The 18,206-nt window shown below is 44.5% G+C and overlaps 1 protein-coding gene across 1 annotated transcript in view; it reads left to right on the top strand.

The window, feature by feature from the left end:
* Positions 1-18,206, top strand: part of LOC311496748 (thrombospondin type-1 domain-containing protein 7A-like) — a 443,055-nt gene that overhangs the window by 350,568 nt on the left and 74,281 nt on the right. The window contains exon 22 of the mRNA XM_084556712.1: positions 5,468-5,642. Coding sequence (XP_084412838.1) covers positions 5,468-5,642 — 175 coding nt within the window. The remainder of the gene's footprint in view (positions 1-5,467; positions 5,643-18,206) is intronic.

The following is an 18,206-nucleotide window of genomic DNA, read 5'->3' as shown; positions in this document are numbered from 1 at the left end:
TGAAATTTTATGCTGTTCTCCATTTATCGTTACCCCCTTTATATTATCGTCATCCCTAATCAGCTGTGCTAGTGGTTCAATACTGATATCGAACAAGAGAGGAGATAGTGAGCAACCCTGTCTACACCCACGTTCCAGGGTAAATCGGTCTGACAGAAACCCGTTCACCTTCACTGCGGATTGTGGATCTGAATATAAGGTTTGTATCCATTTGATGAAGTTTGGGCCAAATTGGAATCGTTTCAGAGTTTGAATTAGGTATTGCCAGGATACTTGATCGAATGCTTTCATGGCATCTAAGGATAGTATCATTGACTCCTCTTCTTTAACTTTTGGATGTGTCGTTAAATTTAACAACCTTCTGATGTTGTCTCCATAGTATCTTCCCTTTATGAACCCTGTCTGATCTGGATGAATAATTTCTATAGTAATTTTATTGACGCGTCTCGCTAGGATAGCTGTCAAGATTCGTAAATCTGTATTCAATAATGAGATCAGCCTGTATGATTGACATTTGGTGGGATCTTTGCCATCCTTATGTATTACCACTATAGTAGCCTCTCTCCAAGAGGGGGCCAGGGTTCCAGATTGTAATGCATGATGGTAAGCGTGTAGCAATAAAGCTGATATAATCTCTATAAATGCTTTATAAAATTCGTTGATAAACCCATCTGGGCCAGGGCTTTTATTATTTTTCAGTGTGGCGATTATCTGACGTATTTCCAGGTCCTTAATCGGTTCATCCAATTCTCTCGCCATACGTTCAGGTAGCTCTTTTAATTTGATGTATTTTAAAAATTGTGCTATTTCCTCATCATTTGTGCAGGTATCCGTATTTTGGTACAGAGTCTTGTAGAATTCAGCAAAAGAATTCGATATTTCATCCGGTTTTGTGAGAATTGAGTTATTGTCCTTTAATTTCTGCACTATGTTAGGTGATTGTTGTTTTTTAAGTCTTAGTGCTAATAACCTGCACGCCCTATTACCATTTTCGTCATATTTTTGGTTAGTAAACCTTAAATTGCCCTCCATTTTTTCATGAAGTAAGCTGTTTAGGTCTCTGCGTGCCTCTTTAAGATTATTTAATAAACTTGAGTTTGGGTTTCTTTTGTGCTGCTGCTCAAGCTGCTGTATTTTGTCTTCTAGCTCTCGCTGTTTCCCTTCCCTCTTCCTTTTCCTGGCATTTGTAAAGGAGATGATTCGGCCTCTAATATATGCCTTTGCACAGTCCCATAGAATGAGGGGTGATATTTCAGGTGAGGTGTTTGTATCAAGATAATTTTTTAATTCAGTTTTTATAACTGTAGTAAATTCTTTGTCATTAAGGAGTGGCGTATTTAATCTCCATTGTTTAGTTGATTGTCTGTTACCAATGTTCCATGTCAATACAAGAGGTGCATGATCGGAGGATATTTATGTCAGCTACTAGATTCTGCCTTAGGAGTGAAAAAGAGGTCTATTCTGGAGTATGACGAATGCCTATGCGGGAAAAAAAAGTAAAGTCCCTGCCTTTAGGGTGTTTGCTTCTCCAAATATCCACCAGTCCAGATTCTGCCGATAAGTGCCTAAGCATATTGCTCGTCCTAGAAGTAGAGGTGTTAGACACAGGTTGTCTATCCAAATGCTGGGACATGACACAGTTAAAATCTCCTCCTAACAGTAAAATACCAGAGCTATGCTGTAATATTGTGGAGAAGATTGCACGAACAAAGCTAGGCTCATCCTCGTTTGGAACGTATATATTCATAAGGCAAACTTCTAATCCATTTATCAATCCAATCACCATTATAAATCTCCCTGCTGAGTCTTTATGAATTTTGGTTGGTGTAAAATTGACCTGACTATGTATCAAAATAGATACACCTCTTTTCCTACCAGATGGGTGTGATGAGTAAAATACCTTGTCTGCCCAGGATTTCTTTAATTTCTCATGTTCTGTATCTGATAGATGAGTTTCTTGCAGGAATGCGATCTGGCAACTGTTTCTTTTTAGCTGATTAATAATTTTCTTTCTCTTGATCGGGCTGTGGAGGCCTTTGACTTTATAACTTATCACCTTAAGAGTACCCATAACTCAAAAGCAGGGATAGATGAGATGAAAAAGCAAGACAAAGTAAAATAATATAAAATAAGTAAGTAAAAAAAAAAGTTGGGGAAAATAAAATCAAACAAATAATAAGATGGGTGTACACAGGGTGTAAGACAGCAGCATATGCTTTGTAACACTTTAACTTTAGCATAGGATTCTTATGCTGAAAGAGTATGGAGATGAAAACTTTCACTATTGCTCTTATTCTTACTGGATCCCTGGGGAACAAGGGGATCATCATCAGAACTGAACATAGAACTACAACGGCCAAGACCTTGGCTGACATAAGTGACTGGTTGGTCTTGTGGGGCACAGTTTCAGGCTGCATCTCGAACATGCAGCTGTGCAAACAATTCTTTTTTTTTTTTTATATATGATTTATTTGTGGAAAATTTCAATACAAGACAAGAGTACAATAGTCCTCACAGATAAAAAGTTAGAGGATCACATAGTGGACAGCCAAATGCTGCTGAGGATACACAATACAGTCCCCCCCCCCTTCCCCCAACCCTCCCTTCCCCCCGCCTCCCTTTCCCAAATCAAACAGACAACTTAAATAATGTGATACACAGACAAAACTAAACAAACAACAACAAAAAACAAACAATTCTTAAAGAACAAAGTTCGCTTTGGTCTGGACAAAAGCCAAACAATATTTTTGAGTCAGTAGATATGCACCTCAAACTAGCCCCGGACCCTCGGATCAATGTAGAAAATAAAGACAACTTAAGCACAATAGCTTGTGTTTAAAATGTAGCTGTATGTTGTAGTAAATTACTTTTATCAAAACGGCGGGTAATCGTGTACTTTCAAGTAGACTAGCTGTGTCAGCAATCTTGGGAACTCGCTTATTAATTATACCATGTACAGAGGGCAGACACCTATTTTTAATATTCAGATCTGATACCTGTTAAGGATACTGTTGCTCAGTGCTCTGGTCCGTCAGCTGAAAGGATATGTCTCTTAATATAGTCCATTGCCTTGGTAGCATCCACGAACTCCCGCTCCTCATTGTTGTTGGAGATGCGGAACCTGGCCGGATACAGTAACTCGTAGCGGACCCCAGGTTTCCCCCGAAGCATCTTTCTAGCGGCCGTAAACGCTGCCCTGGCTCTGGCAACATTAGCAGTGTAGTCCGGGAATATAGCGATTGGGTTTCCGTTGTAGTTGAGTTGGCCACCCCGATCTCTGGCTTTCCTCAGGATGTCCATGGCATCTCCCTCATTGTGTAGCTTCGCAATAATTACACAAGGCTTTTCTCCGGGTTTTCTTTGTGTCAGGCTGCGGTGTGAGCGCTGAATTAATACCTCTCTATCCAAGTGTAACACTTCTTTGAGGAGTTTGGAGACCGCGGTGGGAGAGCTTGACCCCGGCTCTTCAGCTACACCCGCAAGCCGAATATTTCCTCTCCTCATCCTGCCCTCCATATTCTCACATTTTTCTTTTAAGTCTTCGACTTGCTTCCTGAGGTCCGTCACCGCAGTCTGCACCGATATAACTTCATCCGACCACGTTGACAGTCCGAGCTCAATGGCCTGCACATTAGCTTTCACATGCTCAATCTCTGTACGGATAGCAGTTGTGTTGTTAGCTATCTCAGTTTTCACGTCTTTTATTTCCTTCTTCAGCCATTCAAAATCATCCGCTAGTGCACTCTTCAAATCTGCTCTGATAACTGATGATATATCTTTTCTCAATGAAGAGAAGATATTAGCCTTGAGTGTTGCCATGTCCATGCTCGCACTTACTTCAGGTACAGGTGGGGTCATGTTGGACTTGTCTGAACTTTTAGCTGAGGAAGTTTTAGGCCTCGTGTTGGACCGACCTTCGTATTTGTATTTCTGGAGATTTGCTGCCATCAACCTCGGTTCTGTAACCCACTGACCTCGCCGAGTGGTGTTAAACAACAGTTACCACATTTAATTTATGGTTTCGAGCATAGTAGTCACATAATATATTTTAATACTCGAGATTCCGCAGGAGCTCACAAAAGTGCGTCTTACTCCATTGCGACTCGCTAGCACCCCCCACAAAAAAGTTATTTAATGAAAAAAGACAAAATTCACAAAAACTAAGAGCGCTGCTGAGATGGCAGGAAATCCAAGAAAAAAATCAAGAAATAACACAAGGTGAAACCAATGATATAATCAAAAGGAAAACACGGAAGTAACACCACAGGAAATCAAGAACTTAACAAAATAAAACAGGAAACAGAAAACAGAAAAACTAAACACTAAACCATGACTATGAAAAACCAACAAGTTAACAAAATACAATAAACAGAAACCCAGGAAACTAAACAAACCATGACAATGGGGGAAAGTTCTACAAAGTCAACCATCACTGCAGTCCTCCTGCAGCCCTGCAGATCTGAAAATGGCTGACCACCAACGTTCACCATCCAACCTGACAGAACTGGAGAGGATCTGCAAGGAGGAATGGCAGATCCAGGTGTGAAAAACTTGTTGCATCATTCCCAAGAAGACTCTTGGCTGTAGTAGTTCAAAAGGGTGCTTCTACTTAGTATTGAGCAAAGGGTCTGAATACTTGTGACCATGTGATATTTCAGTTTTTGTTCTTTAAATTTATAAACATGTCTACAATTATGTGTTTTTCTGCCAATATGGGGTGCTGTGTGTACACTGAAAAAAATGAACTAAAATGATTTTAGGATATGGCTGCAATAAAACCAAGAATGAAATTTTTAAGGGGGTCTGAAGACCTTTCGAACCCACTGTATATTTGATCGAGGTGACGATTTGATTTTAATTTCAAATCTTTTGATTTGTATTTTTTTTTCACACTGGGTACTCTCGTGTTGAATGAACTGTGGAATTGTGACGGTAAACTCCCTCATTCGCCCTCTCTCTCTTATTCTCTCTTAACCACTATAGATTTTACAATGTTCCTTTGGCCAAATACTTTACCTATATGTGCGTAAAGAATGCTCAATTAAGATATGAAACTTAACCAGTTAGTATGGAATGGCAAATTTAAGCTATTCCCTTGGCTTCATAATTCCGTGCCTCACCAGCCACACTCACTGTATGTCACTGGTGCAGAATATCTTGCTATTGCACATTGCAACCCAGGGCAGTCTGTCCATACAGGAAATCCCCGCATTCCTGACTTTTTTTAATCACCCAGATTGAATCACGATCAGATCACAGTAAACAGTTTGGATTATTCCATATCAACTATACTGGTTCATTGGTTTTATACATGACTAGCATGTCCATAACAACAGCAAATCAAAATTCTCAAGAAACAATTGCTGCAGTAGCTATAAGTTTTAAATGGCATTAAGCTTCCCCTCCCACTGTGGTAGCCTATCACCCTTCTTTTTCTTCTTCTTCTGTGGTGCTCCTGTCCTGTTAGAGTGTGGTATGTGGACACGGCATGCGTTACAGGAACTTAACCTGCTTCGTGTCGGATGGCTCCAGTGATGGCGAAGGCAGCCTGGTGGACGAGGAGATGTGCAGTAGCCTGGTGTTGGCTGTCGACGGAGACAACCAGATCACACTGAAAGAGACCTGCACCCTTCCATGTCCAGGTAATCATGTCACCTTCAAGGTGTGCTCAAAAATGGTAAATGTGAGAAGTTTGTGCTGTACGAGCATAAACACTGGACTGAATAGAAGTAATATTAGTTGCACAATGTACAATCCTATACATCGATAATGAGATTCACAAATGTAATAATACAACACACTGTGATCCAAGGGCCTTAACACACCAAGCTGATGGGCTTTGCTGGTGTAAGGCCATCGGTGAGTGTCTATAACCCTGGTCTGGCTGGTGTGTCATTAAGCATGCCCACGCAAGTCGGACCCAAAGCCAAGCCGGCCCCCTCTCGTGTCAGACATAGTGCTGCATGGAGATGTTTTTATTAGGGATGGGACTTGATTAAGAAATTAATCTCATGACTTTGTAATTAATTAATCTCGATTAATCGCGTAACAATATTTGCCCCCAAAAGCAACATTTTACTGAAAACAATTTTTTTGTTGTGGTGTATCGCCCATCTGCTCCTTCTCTGGGTTTTTATGTGATTAAGTTCTTAGAACAGATGAAGTCATTATAGTAGGTGACTTTAACAACCATGTTGATGTTGACCATGACAGCCTTAGCTCTTCATTTACATCATTATTAGATTCAGTTGTTTTTTTCTCTGTAAACAGATTAATTCAATGTTTTAATCACACCTTTGATCTTGTAATAACATACGGCATAGCAACTGAATGTTTGACAGTATTTACTCATAACCAGTGTTGAGCTCGTTACTTTTAAAAAGTAATTAGTTATTGTTATTAGTTACTTCTCCAAAAAAAAGTAACTGAGTTAGTAACTGAATTATTCCACTATAAAAGTAACTAGTTACCAGGGAAAGTAACTATTGAGCGTAATGTGCACTTCACGTGTACGTTCTTGCCTTGTACCTCAATAAGGTTAAAGTAGTGCCTATACTTCAACCTTAAAAACGGCAACTTTACCTCTGAATGCTCCGAACTCGCTATTGCTGCAGGCTATTTCTGATCGCTTGTGTAATGGAATAGAATAGAATAGAATGTCTTTATTTGTCATTGTGGTACAACGAAATTAAGGTGGCCTGAGGTCCCCTTTTAGGTGCAGTACAAAATAAAATAAAAATAAAAATAATAAATAAGGTAAGGAATGTAAAGGAAACTAGAATAAAAAATAATATGTGCAAAACTATAAGACTATGGACACTAGCATGACATAACAACTGTTATTGCACTTGTTGATAGAACTTATTGCACATTACACATATGAAGTTACTATAAGTTGCACATATGAAGTTATTGCACACATGTATTGCACATTACTATGGGAATTTTTCACTTTATTTCTTTATTGTTTGAGTTGTTTAGTGCAATTATGGCTCTCACATAAAAGCTGTTCATCAGTCTATTAGTACTGGCCTTCAGAGTTCTGTACCGTCTACCAGATGGTAGTAGTTCAGAGACTGAGTGTCCAGGGTGGGTTGTGTCCTTTAATATCGCCTGGGCCTTCCTCAGGCAGCGGGAGTGGTATAGATCCTGTAGAGAGGGGATGGGGCAACCGATGATCCTCTGGGCTGTGGTGACGACCTTCCTGTCTGCTGCGGTGCAGCTGGAAAACCACACGCAGATGCAGTAGGTAAGGATGCTCTCTACGGAGCATCGGTAAAAGGACACTAGCAGTCTCTGGGAGAGGTGGTTGTTCTTTAGCGTCCTCAGAAAATAGAGTCTCTGCTGTGCCTTTTTTACTATGGCTCTGGTGTTGGTGCACCAGGTCAGGTCGTCCTCGATGTCCACGCCCAGGAACCGGAAGCTGGGGACCCTCTCCACACACTCCCCTCCAATGAACAGTGGCTGAGTGGCCACTTTCCTCTTCCTAAAATCTAGGACGATCTCCTTCGTCTTGGTGATGTTCAGGATGAGGTTGTTCTCGGTGCACCACACTGTCAGCCGCTCCACTTCGTCCCGGTACGCAGACTCATCCCCACCTGTGATGAGCCCCACCACGGTAGTGTCATCAGCAAACTTTATAATGGTGTTGCTGGGGTGAGTGGAGGTGCAGTCATGTGTGTAAAGGGTTGTGGAGATCAAGGTGATCTCCAGGGGTGGTCGGAGGCGGAAAAATGGACAGAGACGAAAAATACTTCCACTCCAACCGTAGTTTTTATTTAGGCAGTTGATAACGTGGTACAGGAGGCGGTTTCGAGTGCCTACAAAAAGTATGATGCTTGCAATAGCTAACCGGCTCGGACATACGTTCACCTGCATCCAGCTAGAATCGCAGTCTCTGCTGCAGAGGAAGTGACGTCATCCTACATACAGGAAGCGATCGTTACATAGCCCCCCCCCCCCCCCCCAAAACAAGGCCTGTCCTCAGGCCTGACAAGATACAAGAGGAAAGATGCCAAAAGGAATAACAATAAAAATAATTTGCATAAACACAAAACATACAACAGCACAAAACAAAAACCCCCATTAACCTATACAGCACTCTGCCAGCATACATACAGTTGAAAGTTGATTTTGATTTTTTTCTGTAAAAAAAAAAAAATCCTACAGAACACCAAGGCAACAAAGTTTCCAATGAGGCAGAGAACAAAATAATACTTGTACAAACAAATAACCACACTGCCCCAGCCCCTTTTACTTCTGGGAAAAAACAACAAAGAAAGAAAAACAAAAAAACTTTGGTATTTAACCTCAGACCACCTCAGGACAAAAAGTATGCGAATAACAGGACCACCAACAAATCATAAAGTACACCTCTGGACGGAATGAGGATGAGTCCAATGGGTGTTAGCCTAATGTGTAGGCACCCTAGGTGTGCGTCTAGGCCTGAGTGAATATGTGTGAGAGTCACTGACGGCTGAGGGTGTGACGGCAATGAAGGGCTGTGTGCCCCGCAAGCTGTCGCAGTGTGTGGGGCGCCAACAGCCGCAGGTGGTTCACCCCTTTCATCACCCCCACCAAACAGGACGTCAAAGCCATACTCCGGCTCCTCCTCCCCTTCAGGCAGACCTATTGCCGACTCCATACAGCTGGACTCTGCTGCTGGAGAAACATTAGCCTGTGAAACCTGTGCGTCCTGCCCCCAAGTGTGGAAGGGCAAAAGGTTGGACATGTGGTGAACTCCAGCATAGGAGTTGTCTGCCACACTGGACAGTTTGAAGTTCAAGTCTGACATGACCTGGTCCACCCTGTAAGGGCCCTTGTACAAGGGGGCCAGCTTGGCTGTAAACCCAGCTGATGCGTCCGACCGAGGGTGAGTTCTCAGCCGCACCAGGTCTCCAGTTTTGAAAGAGACAGATCTCCTTTTTTTGTCATACTGACTTTTCTGCAAATCTCGACTGGTCGAGAGACACTGACGCACGTGATCATACGCGTCTTGCAAAGCTGCTCAGATTTGTAGGTCTTGAAGGACTCTGGAGCTGGTTCAACATCAGGCTGCATTATCAAGTCTAGCGGAGTGCTGAGGTCCCTGCCATACAAGAGAAAGGCAGGTGAGTCGCCCGTGCTCTGATGAGGAGCAGTTCTCAGCGCAAAACTGATAAGACCAAGGTGACGGTCCCAGTCTCTGTGTTTAGATCCAACATATGATCTGATGGCAGTTTTCATCGTTCGATTCACCCTCTCAGTTTGGTTGGATTGAGGGTGATAGGCCGTGGTCAGCCTGTGGGCAGTCCCCATTGCCTTCACAACCAAATCAAAGACGTCACTGACAAACTGGACGCCCCTGTCAGACACCAGGTATTTCGGTGCGCCATGCCTGGCAAAGACCTCAGACAGGAACTTGTCGGCAGCCACCTGTGCAGTTGCTTCCCGCACTGGGCAGATCTCGACCCACTTTGTAAAGTAGTCGACAAAAACCAGAATGTATTCATTGCACCGTGCGGACCTTGGGAGGGGCCCAACAAAATCAACCCCAGCAAACTCCCAGGGGAAAGAGGCAACCACCGGCTGTAGGAAACCTCTGGGTTTCTGGTTGGTCGGTTTACAGAATTGGCAAGTTGTGCAGGACAGCACGTACCTTTTAACATCACCCCTCATGCCAGGCCAGTACACCTGTTTCTGGAGACGGCCATGGGTCTTTGCGATTCCCAAATGGCCTGACATAGGATGGTCATGGAAGTAGTCTAACAGGGTACCGCGAAGAGAGGTCGGTACATAGAGGCAGAGGTCCTTATAGGGATGATATAGGGACCTCCTGTCTCTGAAGTAGACAAGGCCCTCATGAAGGCAAAAATCAGAGGAGTCGATGCAGGCGTCATCCTCTAAAGAGGTCCGAAGAGAGCTGATCACTGTGTCAGCAGCCTGCAGAGCCTGCAGCTGGTCCTTGTCTGTCAGCACCAACAGCGGCTGGTTCTGGAGATTCAGCGAGCCCACCGTGGCATAGCAGGGGAGTAAGCCAACCTCCTCACCAGGCGAAACTGGATTGCGTGACAGCGCATCAGGGACAGCATTAGCTGCCCCAGGTTTGTGAATGATGTCCAGGTCAAAGTCCTGGAGCCGCAGGCACCATCTGGCCAGGCGACCTGAAGGGCTTGGTCGTGACATCAGCCAACGCAGGCTGTTGTGGTCGGTTACCACAGTCACATGAGTCCCTTCCACGTAGGGACGAAAATGTTCTAGAGCCCAGATTACGCCGAGGCACTCCTTCTCCGATGTGGAATATGGACGCTCAGACTTGGACAGGATTCGGCTCCCATATGCCACCGCCCTCTCGCAGCCGTTCTCATCATTCTGGACCAAAGCAGCCCCCAAACCAACATCACATGCATCAGTGTGGATGGCAAATGGTTTGTCAAAGTTGGGAAGCACCAGCACTGGTGCAGTGCACAGTTTCGATTTGAGGTCATCCAGGGCTACTTGGCAGTCATCAGTCCACTGGAACTGGGCCCCTTCTCTAGTCAGAGCAATTAGGGGTTCTGCGACCTTTGCGTGGCCTCGGATGAAGCGCCGGTAATAACTAGACATGCCAAGAAACTGTTTGACCTGCTTGACGGTACGGGGTCTTGGGAAGTTCTTAATAGCATCAACCTTCCCCTCATCCGGGCTTAAGCCTTCCCGACTAACAACGTAGCCCAGGTACCGGAGAGAGGGCTTGCAGAAGTGACATTTCGAAAACTTCAGCGACAACCCAGCGTCTGCCAGGCGCTGGAAGACTGTCCTGAGATCTGTCAGGTGCTGCGAGAAACTGGGTGAAGCAACAACTATATCATCCAGGTAGACCACGCAACATTTGTATATCAGACTGTCCTGAGATCTGTCAGGTGCTGCGAGAAACTGGGTGAAGCAACAACTATATCATCCAGGTAGACCATGCAACATTTGTATATCAGGCCAGCCAGAACTGAGTTCATCAGCCTCTGGAATGTGGCAGGGGCATTAGAGAGACCAAATGGCATTACTCTGAATTGGTACAAACCCATGTGACAGACATGTGACCCTGGGCAAGATCCAAGGTCGAAATGTACTTCCCACGTGCAAGAAAGTCGAGTGACTCATCCACCCGTGGGAGCGGATATGAGTCCTTAACTGTGGCCCCGTTCACTTTCCTGTAGTCAATGCAGAAACGCGGCTCACCACTGTCAGGAGTCCGCTTGTCCACAATGACAACTGGGTAGGCCCACGATCCGCTGGGAGGTTCAATGACACCATCAGCCAGCATTTTGGAGACCTGTTCTCCAATAATCCTTCTCTTCTCTGGAGAGGTGCGATAGGGAGGCAGGCACACTGGTTTGGCAGAGCCTGTCTCCACCACATGTTCCACTAAAGAAGTGTGGCCTAGTCGGCCGTTAAACAGGTGACAGAACTCCTCCAGAGACTGAGAGAGCTCTGCTTTCTCCCTCTCAGACAGGGCAGCGCCCTCTGCTTTTTCCTGGATGCTCACTTTTATTTCATCGTGGCTAAGGAAAGCAATATGTGCATCAATATCTCCCAGCTCTTCGTCAGTCAGCTCTGGAGCAGACAAACAGTTCTCACCCAGCCAGACTCTCCCTGTGGCCGGATGCATGTGAACATCAGCAGGAATCATAAAGTCAGTTCCCAGAAGAATTGGGCAGGACAGGTCATGAATGACTGCCAGCCGGTGACTAAACAGCTGCCCCAGTAGCCAAATCTGGAGCCACACCAAACCTGACGGTGTGCACCTCGTTGAGACAGCCAATTCCACATAGTTAAAGTCCCATGGTCTCACCTTGTCCCCCGAAATACCACACTCCAATAAGGTGGAGGGGTGCACCGCAGAGATGGTGGCGCCTGAATCCATAATGGCAACCATGGGGGTGCCCTCAACTTCAATTTTTGTCTTGATAGGCTGACCCAGGTGGCCTGGCTCGTGTAGCACAAGGTTGACAGAGGGGCTAGGGGCAGAAACACTGTTACCACTGCTATGGTTAGCCCTTTTAGTGTTGTCACGTTCGAATTTCTGAAACCGGCGTGGACGGGTACCCGACTCAGGTGTGATTGACCCACTAGCATTGCTCATGCCCCCAGCTGGAGACTGCTCCGGCTCCTGGGCAGTGAAACCTGCACGATCTGCCACTGTGCTGACCCAACTGCCACCCTGCCTGCAGTTTGGGCAGTTACGGGTAGTTACCCATGGGGCCAGACACTTAAAGCAGTGCAGCTTTTGGCGTGCTGGGGTTTGTGGGAGCAGCCCGGGCCTTTCTGAGGACATGGGGCCAAGAGCTGAATGCAGCTCATGAGTATTAAGCAACAAGTCCGAGATTGACCTGAGACACGAGCTGTGGAGAACCAGTCTGTACTGGTCTGATACGTGCCGACAGATTATCTCAATCTGTTCTGACACCGGAGGTGGCTGTTTCAAACGCCTGAACTCCCCCACAAGATGTGTGACAAAAGTTGGAAGCGGTTCATCTGGCCTCTGAACACTATCCAAAATGCCTCTCCAAATCATTTCCTGGCTGTCTGAAGGCAAGAAGGCCTTGCGGAACAGGTCAGAGAACTGTGACCAGGAGGACAGGTGAGGTTGCATTGCGGTGAACCACTTCTTCGGTTCCTTGGCCAAAAACCTCGGCAACTCTAAGAAAAGTTGGGCGTCTGACAGGCCGCAGGCCTCCTTATATAGGGCCACCGCCTGGAGCCAATCTTCTGGCTGCAAGTTAGCACCACCCTGGAATCTATCCGGTAGCAGCCGAGACTGGTGAACAGAGGCATTCAAGCCTGCCCCATCAGCATTTTGCCGGTGGCTTGAAAACTGTGTTGCAGGAGTAGATGCCTGAAATGGGGCCTGAAGGTATGTCATATTTGAAGGTGGTGGGTTAGCCTGACCTTCTAAGTGGTCTAGAAAGCTCTGCTGTAGCTCTAATGACTGACTCAGGGTTGACTGTAACCGATTTACCTGGAGTTGTTATTGACCTGACGTGTAAGTTGTTGAACCTCAGAAGATAAAACGCTGCACTTACCACAGCCAGTAACATCCCACAAATCCCCAACATGTACCTCAGAGCCCCTTCTAGCCATTTTACCTATCTAACTGGAGCAGAGAGAGTGAGAGAAAATGGGAAAGAAAAAAACTGCTAACCCACAAGAAACACAGTGCTTCAAATATCACTTAAACCTAAATTACTCAAACCGGGATATACAAGTACATACAAGATGAAACAAAAAGCAGTGGTAAACACTAGCATAAAATGATAACTGATAGCTACAAAACAAAAAAGAAAATGCAAAGCGTATTTCCCACTGTCAGATCTTCCAACTTACGGTCCCCCAGTCCTTTCCAAGCAGATCTAAATAGCGCGGCCGCGCATCCGAGGCTCCACACAGCTTTTGAGGACACCGGCAGTCGAGAAACACTGACACAGTCCACCAGCCCGAGACGAACCTCTCCCGTAGGAAGCCGCACACACTCCGCTGCGACGGGTGAAAAGTCCGCCGCCGGAGGTCCGCCCCGAAGCCGCTTCAGTACCTTCCGATATGGCGATGAGAGTCCGCAGCAACTTCTCCGTCAGCAGCCGACAAGCAGAAAGCACATCCGGGCTAGCTTTAGCCGTCAGCATCCACGGTACCCAAAACTTAGCACGCCGATTATATCCACGGGTACGCCGCTGCGGCACTGAGAAGCAGTTCGGAACACTCCGCTGAATCGACTTGAAGTTTCCCACTAAACATTAGACATCTGATTGACGTGCAGATCAGGTCTATATTGCGTCCGTCGGTCCATGACCAATTCTGAACGTCTACACGACGTGCAAACTGGGTCCGCTATTTCGACGTCTAACCATGACCCCATTTAGACGTCAATATGCCGTTCAACATTTGATCGTCAGACTAGATAACTTTTCTGAGGTCATATGGACGTCTAAGACAGGTGCAGGAAATTGACGAATGTATTTTTTTTTATTTAAGATAAATATCAAACTTGTTGTTATCAACATGATTAATCAATATGAATGATTAATAATTTATATTCATATTCATTGTTGATTTGCGATTAAAAAATATTTATTATTTATTTATTGTATACATAATATTTTGTTATTTTACATTTTCGTATTTTTCCTACTGGTTTATTTAAGGGTCTCTGGACCGTAGTTTGTGCAACCAATCCGGTCTGGCTAAATTTAACTGAGTTCTGCGCCACAGTCATATCGGGGGAAATGTGTGCGAATTCGCGACTGTAACTGGCTGAGGCATTGTGTCATCACATACACCGTAAGAGCCACTCTGATTGGCCCAGGTGTTCCTCTTCTGTGGAAGCAATGGCCGAGTCTGCACCGTAGGCTACGACCGCTACTACAGCTGTTCTAAATCATCGTTCACTAAATTGCAGGTAAGTTCGGTCAACCCATACTGCCTAGTTAACTTTATGTTCATTTATAGTGTTTGCAGTTTTAGCTTTGTCGTATTAATCTAAACAGTTGTTGCTACAGTTAGCATTGCATCTTTTCCCATCAGCTCGTTAGTTTTTGAACACAACCACCGTGCTAACGTTTACAGACGCTTTAACGTGAACAATTGTACACGTTAAAGCGTTTATAAGATGTCGAAATGTTTGCAGGGAACACTGCAAACAACAGTTGTTCGGTCGCTATCATTATGAGAGCGATAGTAGTTATTCCTGTGTGAGACTTTGGCTGGCCGCCATTGTTGGGATAACTGTTCTTGTTGTTGTTTTTTTCCGGCAATACAGACGCATTCTAAAAAAGCTGGCTGTGTTAACTGCCGTTTCGATCGCTAATAATTTGTCTTTTTCTACTTGTGCAGATGGAGTCATCCTGTTTGATAATCGGGCAACTGAGGACTTCATAAGGGCACTTTTTTTTTTACTTTTATTTTTATTATTATGTTATTGTTCTATTTGTATTATATTTGTAGGCTATTGTTACATTTTTATTCACAGACCGAAGGTAATTTTATTTATTGTATTTTACCACTTTTTCACAAATTGTACTGCATTTTATGCTGCCTAAGACTGACGTTTGCAATAAAGATTGGGGAAAAAACTGTCGGGATTGGATTGTGATTTATTGTAGACCAGACTGTAGTCTAAAATGAGTTTAAGTTTAACGTAGAAACGACGTCTAGAAGACCACATTCGGACTACAACTGGCTCCTATACAGAGGTCCTGTGGACGTCAGTAACGGACGTTCACTCGACGTCGGGAAAACACGTCGTCCGCTGTAACAGTCTGCACCTTCAGAGGACCAAACTTCGACGTTCAAAAACGACGTTGAAAAGACGTTATTTGAACGTGTCTTTGCGCAGTGGGTTTATCAAAAAGTAAAAAAGACATGCAGGAAGCGATCGTTACAGGGTGTAGAGAAGGGGGCTCAGCACACAGCCCTGAGGGGAGCCGGTGCTGAGGCTGATGGCTGAGGAGACATGGGGGCCCACTCTAATGCTGCTAAGTGCGCATTGGTGTGTAAACAACACCCGCCCAACTGAACACTGCCCTGCCACTGATTGGCTTACCATGAAATCTTACCCTACCTTAGCCAATCATCAAAAAAACACATTTGCAGCTCTCGTGGCTGGCTGACAGCGCAAGTAACGCACCACATTTAACTGTCTGTCGGTAACGATAACCGCGTTCTAACGGAGGAAAGATTAGATTACTCGTTACTGAAAAAAATAACGCTGTTAGTAACGCCGTTTATTTTAACGCCATTATTCCCATCACTGCTCATAACCCTCTTTTGTCTGATCATTTCCAACATTTGAATTTACAATTATGGATTACACAGAAATTGGGAAGACATCTCATTACAGTAGATGCTAATCTGATGATGCTGTAATTAGAGATAAGGAGTTATTTCCGTCATTATTTACCTCAGTGCTATGTGCCAGTGATGTGGATGACAGCATCCAAAACTGTACAACCATTTTCACTCAGACATTGCATTCCAATTGCGACCTGATTGCTTTAAGCCATAAAGTGATTTTTGCAAGTGACCTGTTTCTGACTTTCTGACCTTCTGGTTGTTCAATATAGATCTCACGAATAATGGGTGCATCCAAATAGGCTGTCTCAACGTCCATTTAGTGTAACGCCAGATTTTCTTGTGCATGACCAGTCTCACACTCGGGACGATTCCGTTTTTCAAGGGACGGTTGGCAGCCTTAGTAGCATGATATATTTTGCACAATATCTTCGTTTGTTCCGAGTCAGACTCCTCGAAACCAAAGTGTTTCCACACCACAGAATTCCCTTTACCTTTCTTCCCGACAAAGGCTACCTTTCTGCCATCTTCTATCGTGTTCTTCTACACTTTTTTTTTTTTTTTCTGGCAGGGGCGGAGCGGAGTGCACAGGTGGAGATGGAAGGGTTCGCTGCATTTACCACACAAGACACGGCGTGCGGCAAAATGATTTGGCAGAATGAATGGTTTTATTATGATTATCTTGTTTTCATTATAGAGGGAAGCCAAAATCAAAATCGAAATTCAATTAATCGCCCAGCCATAATATGTGTATTTAAAGACATTTAAATTTATGGAGAAAAAAAATTGCGACCACCCTGTGGCTATTCTTAAACACATTTCTTTATTTTAAACCATTGTTAGGTGGAGCACAGTCTACTTTTCCCAGTGAGGCTCCGGATAAAACACAGGATCGGTTCAAGGTTTTCAATACACCAAATGAGGCACTGACTTTTATTAACACTGACTTAAAAAAAAAAAACTTACCTTAAGGCTGTTGTGGTCCCTTGGTGTATATCAGGGGTACCCACACTTTTTTGGCTTGTGAACTACTTTTACAATGACCAAGTCAAAGTGATATATATATATTCTCACACACACACACACACTACTGGTCAAAAGTGTCACGTTTGCCGATTTAATTTGGACACAAATCTCAAACACAAACCCGAAGCTGTAGTTGTGGTTATAAAAAAACGGTTTATTGTATGAAACAAGATGCTGGCAGGTCTGAAGCAGGTTGTGAGGTTTCCAGGAAGAACAGGGGAAGAGGTGCAGGGAAGATGGCAGGCGAACTGGTGGAGCTGGTGAGGATCTCAAGGAGAAGGCGAAAAAAACTGGAGAGTGGGTCGATCCGGGAGCTAAAGACAAAGAGACAAAAATGAGTACGCTACACTTTGAAGGAATCGTTAGCACAAAAGCCAAGGCACTGTACCACTGAGGTAAGCAGACGATCTGGCGACGAGTGGACTGAACCAGGATTTTATTGGCAAGGTGAGTAGGTGGCTGATGAGGCTCCATTGCTTGCAGGTGTGTTCACAGGTGGCTACAGCTCCACCCAGCTCCAGAGAGAGAGACAGACAGAAGCAATCCAAAAAGAAACATAGATCCTGACAAAAAGTTTTAGAACACCACACTTTTTCTAGTTTTTTACCGAAAATTATTCAGTTTAGTGTCTCATTGCACTCTGAAATGAAAGCATAGAACAAATAAGCAATTTGAGTTGAAAAAGAAATCATGCAGTCAATTTATAGACCAAAATGTATTCTAAACTTTTGATTCATCAAAGTAGCCACCTTTGGCAGATATAACAGCTGAACACACTCGTGGCATTCTTTCTACAATAGAAATCAAATATTCTCCAGAAAGTTCTTCCCAAGTCTGTTGCAGAAGTTCCCATAAATATATGGCACTTGTAGGTTGCTGTCCAGTTCATCCCAAACCAGCTCGATGGGGTTTTAGTCTGGAGACTATGCTGGCCACTCCATGTTTTCAAGCTTACCACCTCGTTCTTTTTTCCTGAGGTAGTTCTGGCATAGCTTGGACTTGTGTTTTGGGTCATTATCTTGCTGTAGGATGAACCTCTGACCAACTAGGCGCGTACCAGAGGGTATTGCATGGCGCAGCAGAATGCTGGGGTAGCTGTTTTGGTTCAGGGTGCCTCTCACTCTGTACAAGTCACCGACCCTGGATCCAGCACTTCCTCCTCCATGTTTGACAGTTGATGTCACACACTGTGGAACCATCCTCTCGCATACTGGACAGCGTACAAAGATCCTACGTGATGAACCGAAGATTTGAAATTTTGATTCATCAGTCCATAATACCTTCTTCCAGTCTTCAGTAGTCCAATGGCGGTGTTTCATGGCCCAGGCGAGCCTCTTTGTCTTATTCTGACATCTTAGCAATGGCTTTCTTGCAGCAACTCG

The sequence above is a fragment of the Chelon labrosus genome (genome assembly GCF_963514085.1).
Source record: "Chelon labrosus genome assembly, chromosome: 12".
Lineage (NCBI taxonomy): Eukaryota > Metazoa > Chordata > Actinopteri > Mugiliformes > Mugilidae > Chelon > Chelon labrosus.
The sequence above is the reverse complement of the archived record's forward strand: the minus strand, read 5'-3'. Positions and strand labels throughout refer to the sequence as shown.